General features: G+C 40.8%; 1 protein-coding gene across 1 annotated transcript in view; it reads right to left on the reverse strand.

The window, feature by feature from the left end:
* Positions 1 to 12,372: 12,372 nt before the first annotated feature.
* The window catches only part of zgc:171482 (zinc finger protein), a 46,227-nt gene continuing 43,858 nt past the window's right edge, over positions 12,373 to 14,741 (reverse strand). Inside the window, exon 7 of the mRNA XM_037465949.2 lies at positions 12,373 to 14,163. Coding sequence (XP_037321846.2) covers positions 14,142 to 14,163 — 22 coding nt within the window. The 3' untranslated portion in view covers positions 12,373 to 14,141. The remainder of the gene's footprint in view (positions 14,164 to 14,741) is intronic.

A 14,741-nucleotide genomic window follows, 5' to 3' on the forward strand; every position in this document is an offset into this window, starting at 1 on the left:
AGTACACCTTTTTTAAATCTCTCAGAGTCTCAGAGTTTGCTGTGTGTGTGTGTGTTTGTGAACATTGGAACCACTAATTCCCTGGTTCCTCTGCATGCCTGGACTGCAAGCAGCTGGCACCACTGTCTCCCGTGTGTTTGTGGAGTTGCATCCACAAACACACTCATGCATGCCAAGTCTCCCCAAAAAGCATTTGGCAGCAGAAATCCAGTCTTGGAGCAGACAAAGTGACAACAAATTGAGCTTTGGATAGTTATGGATTGATGAGTTGAGGTAAATGTTTGCCTGCACACACTTTGAAAGGGTGTTTCAATAGTGTCAATAAATATGCCAACATTTTAAACAAAGGAGTTCAAATTCTCTATCTAAACCCAAAAAGCTGAAAAACATGCTGTAGACTCTTATTGTGTTGCTAGAAATGAGTTCTTTTCTTTGCAAACAGCGGAACCAAATATGCCATAACAGTTTTGTTTTTATGTCTCTCTCCCTCCTAGTGGTCTGGCTAGCAGCCTATTGTCCCTTAATGCCAACATGCACCTCATTAGAGTAACCCCAAAGGTAGCCCCAAAGGTAGTGGCGAGGAGGCTGTTTGATTGACAGCACTGGCATTCAGACTCGGGGCGGTGACAGTGTGGAGACAGCACAGCAAGGTCAAACTCAGGGGAGAATAAATATGGAAAGACCTGTCTGTGCTTATAAAATCTGACGCACATTGTGAACCTCAGTTACACACACACACACACACACACACACACACACACACACACACACACACACACACACACACACACGCACACACACATAGTGTTAGTACCAGGACCACAGGGTGAAAGAGCACGGTGAGACAGCGGCATGCAGTGTGTCCGTGTTAGTGACTTGTGAGCAAGTGAAATTTGTCAGGGTTTTCGGGACAGAGGATGTTGCATGTGTACAGACTGTAAAGCCCTCTGAGGCAAATGTGTAATTTGCAATTTTGGGCTGTACAAAATAAAATGAATTGACTTGAAATGTGTGAAAGCCTTGTCTCCGTGCCACAGAATCCCCGGGGAGGGTTCCCTCATTGCCACCCACGGCAGCACGGTGCAGCTAAGGCCGCTGACCCGCTGACCCCTGGCTCACGTTATGAGCGGACACGGTGACGAGCCGCGACGAGGTCGGCGAAATGAAGATTTACCTTCAGTATATGTGGCATTATACCTTATAGATGTAGTGGTCTTTGTCGTCATCTGTCATCGAATAGAAACCCTGCGTGTGGCCAGAACTCTAATTCCAAAATATTCTCTTAAGCTGCCTTATTTGAGCACAGGCCTGAGATTCCTGGGAAGGAAACCTGCCGCTAATTCTGTCCCACATTTATGCTTCCAGCGGGCAAAGAGGGAGAGTGGCAAATATGATTATCAATGATTTCCGCCCCACTGCTGGTAATGCGGCTTAGAGACAAAAAATAAAAAAACGTCCAAAGGCATCGACACAAAGACTCACAAACCCCATGCCACTACGCGCACGTATGTGTGTGTGTGTGTGTGTGTGCAAAGGAACACCGTTAACTGCTGATTAAATGAAGGTGAAATTAACCGGTAGCCTTGTGAAAGTTGCTGTGCAGCTTCCCTGCAGGCGACTCTCCGATTACCTTAATTAACATACCTGGCTAGAGCCGCGGCGCTGGAAAAGAGGACCCGCTGATAGAGAAATAGGCGGCGTTGTGTGAAGGTATGTGGGACGACGGTTAGGAAGGCAGGAGGTACATTTGGTAGTGAACGACGCGGTCGCCAGATGGAGGGTTGAGGTGGAAAACGGGGAGTGGGGGGGAGGGGGGAGTGATATCTACAGTGTGCAGCATGTGAAGCGTGTCATCTGTCATCGAATAGAAACCCTGCGTGTGGCCAGAACTCTAATTGCAAAATATTCTCTTCTCTCCCCTCTCATGCTCGCCCCTCCGCTGCCATTTGTACCCAACGGGGTAAACGGTCCAATCAGAAACAGTCGCTCCGCTGTCCCCCCCCCTGTCCATCCGTCTGCCTCCATGTCTCTCCGCCGCTCCGTCACCTGTCACATATAATGATGCAATTTCTCTCAATTCCGTGCTCAGCATTTTAAGTGGGCTCTCATTGAGAAGTATGTCGAATGTTGCGTTTGTTTAATGCAAAATTCCCCGATGGAGTCGCAATCTTGGAGGCAGAGGGGCGAGCCTCTCATTTACGTTTCAGATGAATGCATCTGCTCACTGCTGGTTGACAAACAGTTGTCTTTAAATGAAAGGCCTGATTGGCAGAAGATGCTTGCAATTAGCCATTTGTGTTCTGGAAAGAGGATGTAATCACAGACAAACACGCCGTGCCTGATGAGCTGCTTTAACATTGTTTGGGTACAAAGGATGGTGTGACTTTTCATTAACGCGAGACACTCAAGTGCACCGATAGATATTCCCAGCTGATTGCTTTATAACAATTTTTCTGAAATGTTTTGTTTTAAAATGTGCTAATTTGCAAACTATTTGGGTGCCTCTTCTTCTCACTACTTAAATCGGAAAATATCGTCAACGACCATAACAAATAAATGAATAAAATCGGGCTATGAATGAACACGTACTGTAATGATCAGAAAATAATTCTAAAAAAGGTATAGGAACATGCCTGACATTTTGGTAGATGCTGCAAGTGGATAACCTGAAATGTTATGTTTAAATACATATTAGCCACTGTTTAACGCTATGTTTTTGGCTAATTTAGAGCAGTGGTTCTCAACTTGTCTGGCTCCGGGACCCACCATCACCCCTTTATGACAATGCGCAACCCAAATCGCTCGGTCAACCGTTGACCGAGCAGTTGAGAAACACTAATTTAGAGGAAATCTACAGACACAAAAAGAAAAAGCAGCAATTTAAAAACCGAAATGTGTAGTTTGACTGTTTTATTCTTTACTAATCAGGTTTAAAAAGCAAAAATGGTCAAATTGTGTCTGTGATAGTCTCTTAATTTAGTTAACTTAGTTAATCTATTGTCTAACAAGATCATTTAAAATCAGTCACACAACTTTGATGTTACCGCAGCTGCTGTTCAAGGTCAGCGTGACCTTATGGCTTTGAACAGTGAGGGATCCATGACGCCTCTAAGCTCAGCTCTATGTTCACATTAGGGAAGGATGGCACCTGTCATGAAGTGGGGGGTTACGTGTGTGTGTGTGTGTGTGTGTGTGTTTTCTCATAACGGGAGAGCAAATATATGCAACAAATCGTTTGCGAGCTTTTTGCGGCGGTCTTGCTTAATTGAGTCATTTTTTTACTTTGTTTTATCAATCAGTGTCCCTGCTTTGGTTTGACGTTTGAGATTCACATTTGCACATTTTCAACAGCATTCGCACAGACGTCACATCGGCTGCAGATTCAGGCGTAGCATCCTTCACCCTCGGGATCTGAGATCTATTAGCATTAGCAGTCTAGTCAAACGCTTGCAGTGTTATTTTTTTTTTTATCCCGCAGTGATTGTGATGACAGCCGCCCTCTGGTTTGTGACCTAAAAGATTATATATGTCTCCTCATGGGGAGCTGAGCCTGTTAACTCTCGGGCCCAGCTCCCAGCAAAAAAAGAGGCGTTTGCTTGCCATCCAGTCATTTCCCACTTTTTTCTCCTAATGAAGGCTAAGTGCATTTTAGTGTTTTAATGGCTCTACATTATACTCCGCCTCATCCGCTTCACTTTTACAACAGCGGCTGATTGAGGCCAAGGCCCATTTATGTTCTGCTTTAAAGAGGAGAAGGGTTGTATATTGTTATACAAAGGGGTCGATCCATTTCAGTGATTCATTATTCTTTTTCAGCTACTTTTAAGGCCTTAAACACATGAATCATATGGTAAAGTGCTTCAAACTGAATCAGTGTAATGATTCATTGTATATGTTTGTTTTGAACTTAATATTATGCTCCAGATAAGTTTTATTGTTGCTACTCAGTTAGTGTGTCAGCAGTAGGTTGATTTGAATGACTTGATTTGAAATAAAAAAAGGTTGAAGTACTTCTCCAGTATTGGACAAAATGGGTGATTTTGGTTGAAAGATCAAAAGATGGCCATGTGTCACTGTGCAGTATTTGTTGGTGTTTTACGTTTTATTAAGAACTGAGCTTCTCTTTCTCTGCCCCATCATTCTGTCACCCTGGTGTGTTTTCTGTTACTGTGCGCACCATTCATTTGGCTGTGGTCATCGCTTTAAGGTCATTTTGTGCTTAGCTGAAACTCTTGATTTGAAACTGGATTTTTTGTTTTTCTTTGCAAAGTCATCAAACGGTATGCTTAAGTGTACGTGGGTGCAGAAGGTGTGCAATGATATAATAACCAGATGCAGCAGTCTATAGCGAATGTATGTAGCATAGGTTTCTTCAGGGATGTTTTAAAGTAATATGTCCTAATTTTATGGTTCAATCTTGTTCGTTTTTTCCATATAGATGTCCTTAAACACTCAAACTGAATGACTCTTGATAGTATTGTTGATAGATACTATTCTTACCCCAGGATCAGTTAATAAAATAGAGCTGCTGCTTTTAGATAAAAGATTAAGACAAATTGCAATTCGTGGTGAGACAGCTCCAGACAGATCAGAACAAATTTAACTCAACCACTTTGTGTTTGTTTGAAAAAATAAACAGATACAAAGCTGCACTCTGTGGAAGCGCGTCTTATTCGTATAAATGTATAATTTGATAAGACACTCATTTCCCCCGTAGCTATTAAAATATTTAAGTATAAAGATGTTAGTTTGTACTGAGTACTATAGACTTAATATGGATTTGATTGTGTTGCCATCTTGTCAGATAGATGAAGACGGAAAGCTAAATTTAGGCCGAGTTTAGAGAGAGTAAACTAGATGAAGAACAATCACCTGTCAGTCAAAACTAAAATGTCCCTGAACATTATTGGTCGTTTTTAAGTCTTCTCAGTGGAGAAAAAACATAAATTATAGACCCCCCCCCCCGCCCTCAATAAATATTGACTTGCTATATCGATCAATCGCAACTTCATTGCAGATAAGACCATTAAATGGAATCAAATTACATACTTACTTATGTTCATAGATAAATTCAGGCCATTGCACATGTGCTCCAGGAGTTGTGGTTATTGATTGGAATTGCTTCTCACGTAGACAAAGCGCCTGACTAGCTGCCTTTTTAGCTCTGACAACCTCGTTCCAGCGGCAGGAAGGCTGTCTGTGCATGCGTCAGTGTGTTCGCCTGCGTGATGGTGACACATTTAGATGGTTCGGGGTGCGCTCTGCAGCCCGGGAGCAGGATGCTGGAGATGACAGTGGTCACATGGGGGAAACTATCAGATGTAGCCGTCAGCTGACAGACAGACTTATTACACGGCCTGCCCCCCCTCCTGAGTCGAGGCCCAGATACATACGGTATTAGGCAGAATCACGCCTCACTGGCCTAGTTCATGCTAGCCTAGTTGGAAGAGTGTAGGTGTTGAGGGGGCATCCCTTTCTACACTCAATCACTTTCTGCTTAATCTAAGCCAATATGGCAACTACTGTACATCATGGAGCCAAGGAGCCACTAGGTAAATTGTTTTTTGGTAGACGGTACACTTTAACTGTTAAACAAATCAAATTTGAACTTTTCTGCGGTCTGCAAAGATCACCCTTTTTAAAAAAATGAAATTGAACCAACAGGATTGATTTGGTCATGAAAGTCTTCAGATGGTGAAATAGGTTTTAGATGGAATGTGCATCTTGTAATGAGTTTCTTTTATAGGAGGCGCGCAGGGAACATCGGAGAGAGATATGACTCTCGAAATACAAATGTATACATTCACATGTAAACATATGTCCAAAAAACATCCACACACACACACACACACACACACACACACACACACACACACACACACACACACACACACACACACACACACACACACACACACACACACACACACACACACACACCTAGTGACCCGCGCACACACAGTGACCCATCTAAATTCTCACTGTTGCAGTCCTGAGTTGAAACGGTCCGATCAGAGTTTTGTTTTAATTAAAGCTCTGTCCAGCCGTGCAGGAGAAACAGCAAAAGGCTTTTTACTGGAGCGATTGGCAAAGCCTCCTCGTTTCAAAAACAGCAGGAGACGGATTTGGATTCTAGCAAAAGGCAACACACTGTCTCTGCTTGACTGGAGCTACGGCCTTAAAACATGGATAAAAATACTGTAGTAATCTGTCAGGGTCACTAGTGATATCATTTCAATATTGTGTAGTGTAGCCATGGCCACACAAACAAAAAAAGACACACATTTACCACAGGGACGTTCTTGTGAGGACACTGTTTGACGTTTGTATGCTATTTCTTGAGCTTAAATACTTTTGTTGACCTTGGACAGCTGGACTGTAAAATTGTTGGATGAGTCACTCACAACCAGTCGCTCCACTGCTGATTCTTGAATCTCGTTCTCCTTACGAGGGAAAAAGAATCTGCCAATGCGATGGGACTCACTTGTACTGTGTTAAGTATCGCGTAACAGCGTTGGCGTCAAGTGGTCCCTCCGTCCCGGCTGTCCCTTTTTGACACTGACAACGCTTGAGCCTCCATTCAGCTGCTGATTCTGCTCTGTGACGACCCCGTCCTCTGCTGCCAGGACTTATTTTGGCAAAACGATGTACTCTAGTCAAGGGCGACAGACAAATAATGTTTGATATCATTTGAATTGTGCAATAAGTCATACACATGATGACAAGATACTTTGGCAAGTTAGAAAAAAAGTGTTTTATTCTGTGATAGTTCCATTTAGTTTTTTGTTAAACCAATCTTGGTAGTTAGGTAATTAATTATGTTCCGTGGACAAATGTAACATTATCTTACCTGATGTATTTATCCAACAACTATTTTTATCCGAGGACAGCGGTACAAAACACACAAGCATCGTGGCTCCAATCACAGATGTGCCTCTCGCAACTGGTATTTTGATTTGACGTTTTCATATTCTTTTATTTAAACAGCTATACAACAAAATGCAATTGCTCTGCAAAATGATCTGTTGTCATGTTAGCATGCTTGTGATAGCATTCAGCTCAAATTAGCACTGCCGTGCAGGATTACTAAGCATCAAGCATGGCTCTAGACTATTGTTTATTTCAGTGACTGGCTCCGGCCACAACGATTTTTTCAGGAAAAATAATGAACAAAAGTAAATAAACCTAATGTCACTACAGTGAAAGTACTTATTTAATGCCTTCTGATAGAAATAACCGACCTGCTATATATTGTAAAATGTTCTAACTGAATTTTGACAAATCAGGTATGTGTCCAAGCTCAACACATTATTAGAACCAAATAAATCAGTTTATCCCTTTCTGTGATGATAATTCTCACCTGGTTTAGCTGCTTTTGGGTTATAGGTGTCCTAATAGCGTGAGGTCAGCCTGTAGCTCTTTGTGAATGAATCCAACCCAAGCAGGTCAGAGATCTCAGAGTGATGTCAGATTGCTCCTTGTACTTGAGCATAATGTCATAATGGTCGGGGAAACACGGAATGATGCATTAACTGTTTAAACGTCACCTGAGTGCAGCCAAGTGTGTTTTTTAGTTTTGAGAGCGGAAGGGGAAACTACTTTCAACCACATTACGAGATGAAAATGACCTTCTGTTTAATAATAAGTATTATTTACGTTTCTGTTGCTGACCACTCAATAAAAGGAATGTAACATTATGAAGGATGCGCATTGATTTTACTGACCGCGCCTACGAGGGGCAAGCGGACACCACGCCTGTTGTCTTCCGTTGGTGGATGGGAGCAGGTTGGATTCATCGTTTGTGTAAACAGAGACAAAGTGAACAATTCTCCTTTGCTCATTGTCCATTAACTTTGTGATTATTGGAAGAGATTTTTATGTATCGATTGAATTAAAGAGAAGTTTACTTATTTTAGCTGCCAATGTTGTTCTTCTCTGAAATGTTTGTTGTTTGTTTACTAGTTGTCAACAGCGGTGACTACTATATATATTACTAGTACTTCACCCTAGTAAAGAGAAATGGTTGTACAGTAATAACAGTCTGGAAGCTGTCTTTTCTGCTTTGTATGAGCCCTATGGCCCTTATGTCCTTTTAAAATGCCAATTGAAGACGTATTTCCATCTTGACATTTAAAAACAAATGCTCCCTGTAACGATGCATTGGTTTCAGGGTCACGTCGAGGAAATGATAACCTCCAATGCACTGGATCACTGTAACAATCCTGTGACTCACTGATACTCCTTTGTGTGGCGTGAAATGGTTACACAAGCAACCGCTGCTAATTCTGTATGATCTCCACGGTGCTAATGTTTTCAAATAAACGAGTTCAAGAGGCCAAGCTGTGAACTGCAGTGGCTGTACGAGAGAGAGAGAGAGAGAGGGAGAGAGAGAGAGAGAGAGAGAGAGAGACTTTGCAGATTCCCTCCCCAGCAGAACATGGGGGCTACAGTGATAGGGTGATGAATATGGATGAGTCGAGATAACATGCCCTGCTATGGGCTAAGTGGAGTGGTGACCTAGTATTCTCACACCCCCTGATTTATGATACCCAGAGGTTGGATGGCGCAGTGGAAAAGACATAATACCAGCTTTAATGTTTTATTTAGCTGGTCTCCTGTTGACTGCTGCGGGCCTTTAAAAGTGCACGGCATCTCCTGTTGGCACTGATTTCCCCCCCCCCCCCCCCCTGTAACAAGCCTGGAACCTTTTAAACAACAACACAAACTTTCATCCTCCTTACAATGTAAACGTATCTTCCACCTTCTTCTTCTTCGTTAAATCCACACGACAACAGACGCACTTTGCAGTCTTCCATATTGCTATATCGTATATAAGGGGTGGCTCAAAAGAAGAAATCTTCAAATACAAATAAACGATTTCTTTTCTCTCCTAAATTGAATAATTTAGAAGGTTGTCTTTTTGCTGCTCTGATTAATACTTCAAAATGATGCAATCAATCATTGTTACCTGCTGAGCTGATTCTGACTGATCCTGTTGCATCTTTTCTCATTATCAATTAAGTAATATGATGTTTGAACTAGTTTGACTAGAAGCTTAATGTTATATTTCGTACAAATGTAATATTTTCTCCTGGTGTCACTGTACTTTTTTACTCGGATTCTTTTTACTTAGACAAGTAATAATGATCTCATAAATAACAAAACATATCATTAAAAGCGTATGTGTCAGTAATATATATAATACCTCAATCATTTTCTATCATCAAACGTTTTTTAACCTCAACATGCAGAATCCATCTTTTGATCAAAGCTTTTTTACAGTTGCCAGCAATAAACTACACTAATTATGAATCACCACCATTTGCCTCTGGGGAGATACAGCCGAAATATAACGATGTTGATTGTTAATCTGTGTGTGTGTGTGTGTGTTGAAGATGGTCTGTATTGCCGTATTACTTTTTTTGGGTAAAATTTTGCATTCCCATCAATTATGGTAAAGTTTTGTGGTTTGACAACCACAATTCCTGAAACATTAAGGATAAGAATTATAATGTGCCTCCAAAATAGTCATTGATAAATAATGTAGCTGTGCTCACACACAGCTCTGTTTTTGTAAATGGGAATGGGCACATGTTTTTAATTTCATTGTTTTTTAGCTTCAATCATCAACACAGGTGTAGAGTTGTGTCCTTTATGCACCACCCTTTGTTTGCACCAAGTCTTTAATGCTAAACACCTTTTAAAGGTGCCTGCTGTTTGTGTGAAAACAACCAATGTGTCACGGTTTGGCTTCGCTTCCTGTTTTAGTTTGAAGTTTCATGTCTCTTGTGGTCCTGGGTTAACTTCACTTCCTGCCTTGTCTTGTGATTGCGTGATTGATTCCACCTGTGTCCAATCACCTGCACCTCCCTTGTGTATTTAAGCCCTGTGTGCCAGTTGTCCTTTGTCGCGTCATTGTCCATGTTACTCCTCGTTGGTGCATGTCTGTTGGCTTCTGTTTCGTTTAGTGGTGAATAAATAGCACTTTTTTGGAAAGAAACTCTGCGTTTGAGTCCTGCCTGCCTGCCTGCCTTCTGCAACCTGCTCCAGCCCGAACCCCGTGACACAATGTTAGCGACCGAGGGGAAAGCCTTTTTGAGGGATGTTTCTTTAATGATTCCCTAATTTTTCAATAATTTTAAAGCCTTTTTATAGGGTCCCCCAATGATAACCTTTTATTTGAGACATTTTATAGGGGAAAAGAAAATATGAGCACTTGTAATTGATTTATTTTAATTCATTTTAATCAGGTATATTTTATCTGTCAGAATATACCCAAAGTAAGTGATGTTACTAACTTACTTTTGATAATGAATATGCAGCACAAACATGTACACTATGCAATTAAAAGTGCACGGTGGAAAGTTAAACTAAGCGAATACTTTTAAAAATATTTTGTATGGTGCAGAAAATTAAAGCTCTTGCAGCCCTTTACTTTAGGGAAATACAAACTGTTCCGTTTTACAAAATGAAATAAATGTTTGTATCTTTGACAAACCATTCTCAAAAACATTAGTTTCTTCAATGTATTGTTCCAATATTAAATACATTAAGTTGTTATCTAGCGTGATTTCAGTCTGTTTATTGCCCTATCCACGATGAATTTGCCCTTTGGTCATTCATTTGGTGTTTTAATGTGTTTCATTGCCCAATATGATAGAAGTTGGAGGAGACTTGATAAGCTTTTCACTCCTTTATAATAAAAAATAATGTTCAAATACAAATAAACTTTCTGATAGAACAAAGGAATATTAACATGAACTCATGTAATTGTCAACATTCAACAAAGCTATCACATACTGACGCTTCCAAAGAAAAGGTTTCTGTAAATTGACACATAAATTGTCGAGAGCTTGAACAGTTCAGCATTATCCCAAGGATTCATGTTGCCTTGAAGTATTTGTGGCCATTGATTTGAGTTATTTTACTCTCGAGTGCAATAGTTCAATCTGTTTGCTCATTTGCAAGTATACCCTTCATTCGCCTCCTTTCCTTGTAGAAGCAAAGTAGTCTGAGCGGTTTCGGAGTCTAAAAGCTGATTCTCTTCTCCTTAAACACTTCTTGATCAACAAGATTTTTCCATGGAGTTTGAACTCAAGCTCACGACTTTCTCATCTGCAGTTTGGATTTCTACGCCACCTGCTTCCCTGACTCTCTGCTTTGTCTTGTAGAGCCTGTCGTTAACATCAACTACCTGTCGATTGTGTCCAATTATGCATTATCACATCAACAAGGTACCCCGAGTATGCTGACTGGATCATTTAAAAGGAAACTGGGACACTGTTGCAGAATTATAGTGTTTCTCTTCTGGAGCAGCAAAGAAACTTTGAATGAAAAAACTCATTTTCATCCACTGCTGTGATGGTTTGATGTTTGACTGTGAGCCTTTTCACAGCCATCGAGGCTTAGAAGAAAATATCAGTACTGCGCTAAAGTGTGGTGTTTCATATTTCCTCTTAAATTATTGTAACATTACCTCTGGTTTGTTGTAAATATCACTCAGCCTGCACAAATCGACGGGCTGTGTTGCATTACCCTTTTCACCTGTTTCCATGCCATGAAGTCATCAATATATTTACCGTTCTAATACTTAAATTCCGCATCTCATATCTGTTGTACTTTTGGCCTAGGTGTTGTATTTTAGTTGTAGGGCCACAATAATCTATTTGGATTCTCAGTTGTGTCTCTGTTATTGCATTGTTGAGGTTGTGCATGTGTTGCTGCCAGTCAAAGCAACACATCTGCACAGTGGTGCACAGAAAAAGAAAAACTCTGGATATTAGCAAAAGAGAAAATAGATATAGTTGTCATCTTCATTGTATTCGTCATCAGGTGTGTTTACAAATGTGCTCGAGGTTCACAACTCACAAGTCTCCCACTGCCAGTGACAGCTTTACATACACAGACACACCCACAGGCCTCATATTACAAGATCGTACCTCGTAGATACATCTCTGTCACATATATATATATATATATATATTTATATAGAATGTAACATCTGGTGAAATATGGGACTTATGGTGCAGTCGTTTTCTGCACAGGCACTGCAAAACAGTCGGATGCACATCAAGCCAGCCAAATGACTTCCTGTCTAGTGTTTTTCTTACGGCATTATCATCAACAAAGAGGTTGGTTATTTCAAACGCATGTTAAAATCCAACAGTCTCAAGTCCAGCAATGTCCTTTTTCTGCGGATTTACGAATCCACTGGCGATCACTTATCAGATGTTTTCTCCTGAAGATGATCTTTGTGTGGCGTTGTCCTTTTATCAAAATCTCTCACTGTCTTCCACACACTGGATATTTGTCCAATTCTTCGACTAACTATGAGTTCATTTTCAAACCGTTCACAAACATGACTCACCAGAAGACAGTTCATTCTTGTTTAATATCCAGCATTAATGTTTTCCCATTAACATCAATAGGAAACCCTTTCCTCTTATTTTCCTGTAACTCCGTAACAGTACTAATACAAAAACTTAAAACACACTTTTCACCTGCAGCTACTTTATATTTACACACACTGCTTTTTTTATGCTTTGTTAAATTATTTTACTTTAAACCATTGTATGGTACAGTGTGATTGCATAAAACCATTATTCCTCCATATGTCTGCAGAAGAAAAACACTTTTAATCAAGTCAGTCAAAATTAAGTCTCCTCACCATGAAATAAAAAATAAAAAAATAAAAAAAAACATTTGAATGCGTTTACAGAGACAAAAAGCAAACAGCTGATAGCTTAGCATTGAGTGTTGTGTTCTTCAGTCCTCATCTCAGTCTGTAGTCTCATCTTGCTACCGACTATTGTTGAAATTCACTTTGCGGACACTCAAAATACACACAAATGAGTGGTGACACAACAGCTGTGGCTGGTCTCATTTGCAGATATTAAAAGGTTTACATTTTTTGATAGTTTAATTGGATCGTGAACAGGTGACCTGTTTGCTCAGGCGCAAGCATGTGCCGCAATGCAGACGAAGCGATCACTAGAAAGCAGCGCTATTGCCAGAATGCGCAAGCAATATGTTTCAAAAAGGCAAGTGAATGCAACGTTTCACATCGTGCATGCATTGAATTGCATCCCAGTTGTGTTGCACGTTGGCTGCTACATGGTCTGGGAGCGATGCTGTCTTTTTTTTCTCCATTTTTGTCCATAGAATAAAAAATGTTATCTACAGGTCGCCCAACTCAACAGAGAAGAGAGCTTTTGGCACCTTCTGACTGCATCTGACATCAATATTAAGTGCTATGGGAATGTTATCAATGGTGGATGATTCACAAAGTTGCACAGAACCTCGGAAACAGGAGTTTAAAAGTATTTGTGCTGCCTTTCTTTTCTCCGTTGCCGTCTGTACTGTAACCATGCCACGTCCTATGGTTTGGGTTAAATGGAGTACACAAAAAGATAAAAAGTGATGCAGGTCCTCTGCATATATAGACAACACAAGAGTCAAACCGAGAAATGATTTTTAAAGTTGGAAATTCATGCAATCTGTAATGGTGGTTGAGGTCGTTGGAAGTTTTCTTCTCCATGGATTTAAAGGTCTGGGACCTGAGTAAGTCTCAAGTGGTCTTTAGGTGATCCATTCGTGTGCCACTGTCAGAGTAAGTGAAAAGCATGTAGAATCACACGATTTGGATCACTGTCAGAGCGCTTGGGGGACAGCTAGTAACAACGTTATTGTCACTGCTGCTCTTTGACTATCATTATAATGATTATTACCGCTCTGGGCGACACTGACATCAGTACAGTTTTCAGATTGTGGTTCACACTGGAGTTTTATGGCAACATGCAGCCGCTTCGGACGGCTGTCGAGAACTTATCACTTAACACTTAGGTGCTGAATACATCTCAGAGATATCGTTTTAGATCAAAGCTAGAAATAAACACACTCCCAATGAACCACACATGCATACTTCAGACGCTTGCATGGATGCCCATGACACACACACACACACAAACACACACACACACACACACACACATTTTCAGGCACACAAACAGATGAACACTCACTGAAGTTACTCTGCTATACTTTCTCATACTCTTCTGTTTCTGACAAAAGTCCTTTTTTTGTGTCGTTGTTTATTCCAGCAATCATCTTTTCTTCTTTGCAGTGCGGCCTGTCTCCGCGGCTCACTGCTGGTGCTGCTTCAGGCTGAAAACAAAGCACAGGAAATAATTTGTTGGTCTTGTTTTGCCTCTGACACAAGCAGATGCAACAAAACAGGGCTCTATAACCACAGGGAACATCATGCCCATTGGGGGAAAGAAATGTTTGTGCCATGTAACGTCCCTGGAAAGTCATTTCATTTACCTTTATATCTCTGCACTTCTATCTTGATACATTAGCAATGAGGACCTTGTATCATTCCATTACTGGTACAGCAGAAAACACAGATGTAGCACTGTATCCCTGCTTTGTTTTATTTCCTCTGCTGCACTGAAAATGATTTCCTTTCACAGTGAAGACTGCTCTACTGTAATGTATGTGAGGAATTAACCAATAATCCTGTTTTGCAATCTTCTCATAATTACAGCCGTCTATTATGCCTTCTATCTGGCTGCTCCTCAAAATAGAACAAAGGAAAACGATATGAGCATAAACCCTTGTGTTTTAGGTGCAACAATTACTCTGGATGTGGCCTTATCTTTAGCAGCCGATTGTTTTTCATGATGTCAGGCGCTGTGGTTGCATTCTGCGGCTTTATCGCTGTGAACCAAAGCAACTCCAGA

This window comes from Pungitius pungitius, chromosome 13, assembly GCF_949316345.1.
Source record: "Pungitius pungitius chromosome 13, fPunPun2.1, whole genome shotgun sequence".
Taxonomy (NCBI): Eukaryota; Metazoa; Chordata; class Actinopteri; order Perciformes; family Gasterosteidae; genus Pungitius; species Pungitius pungitius.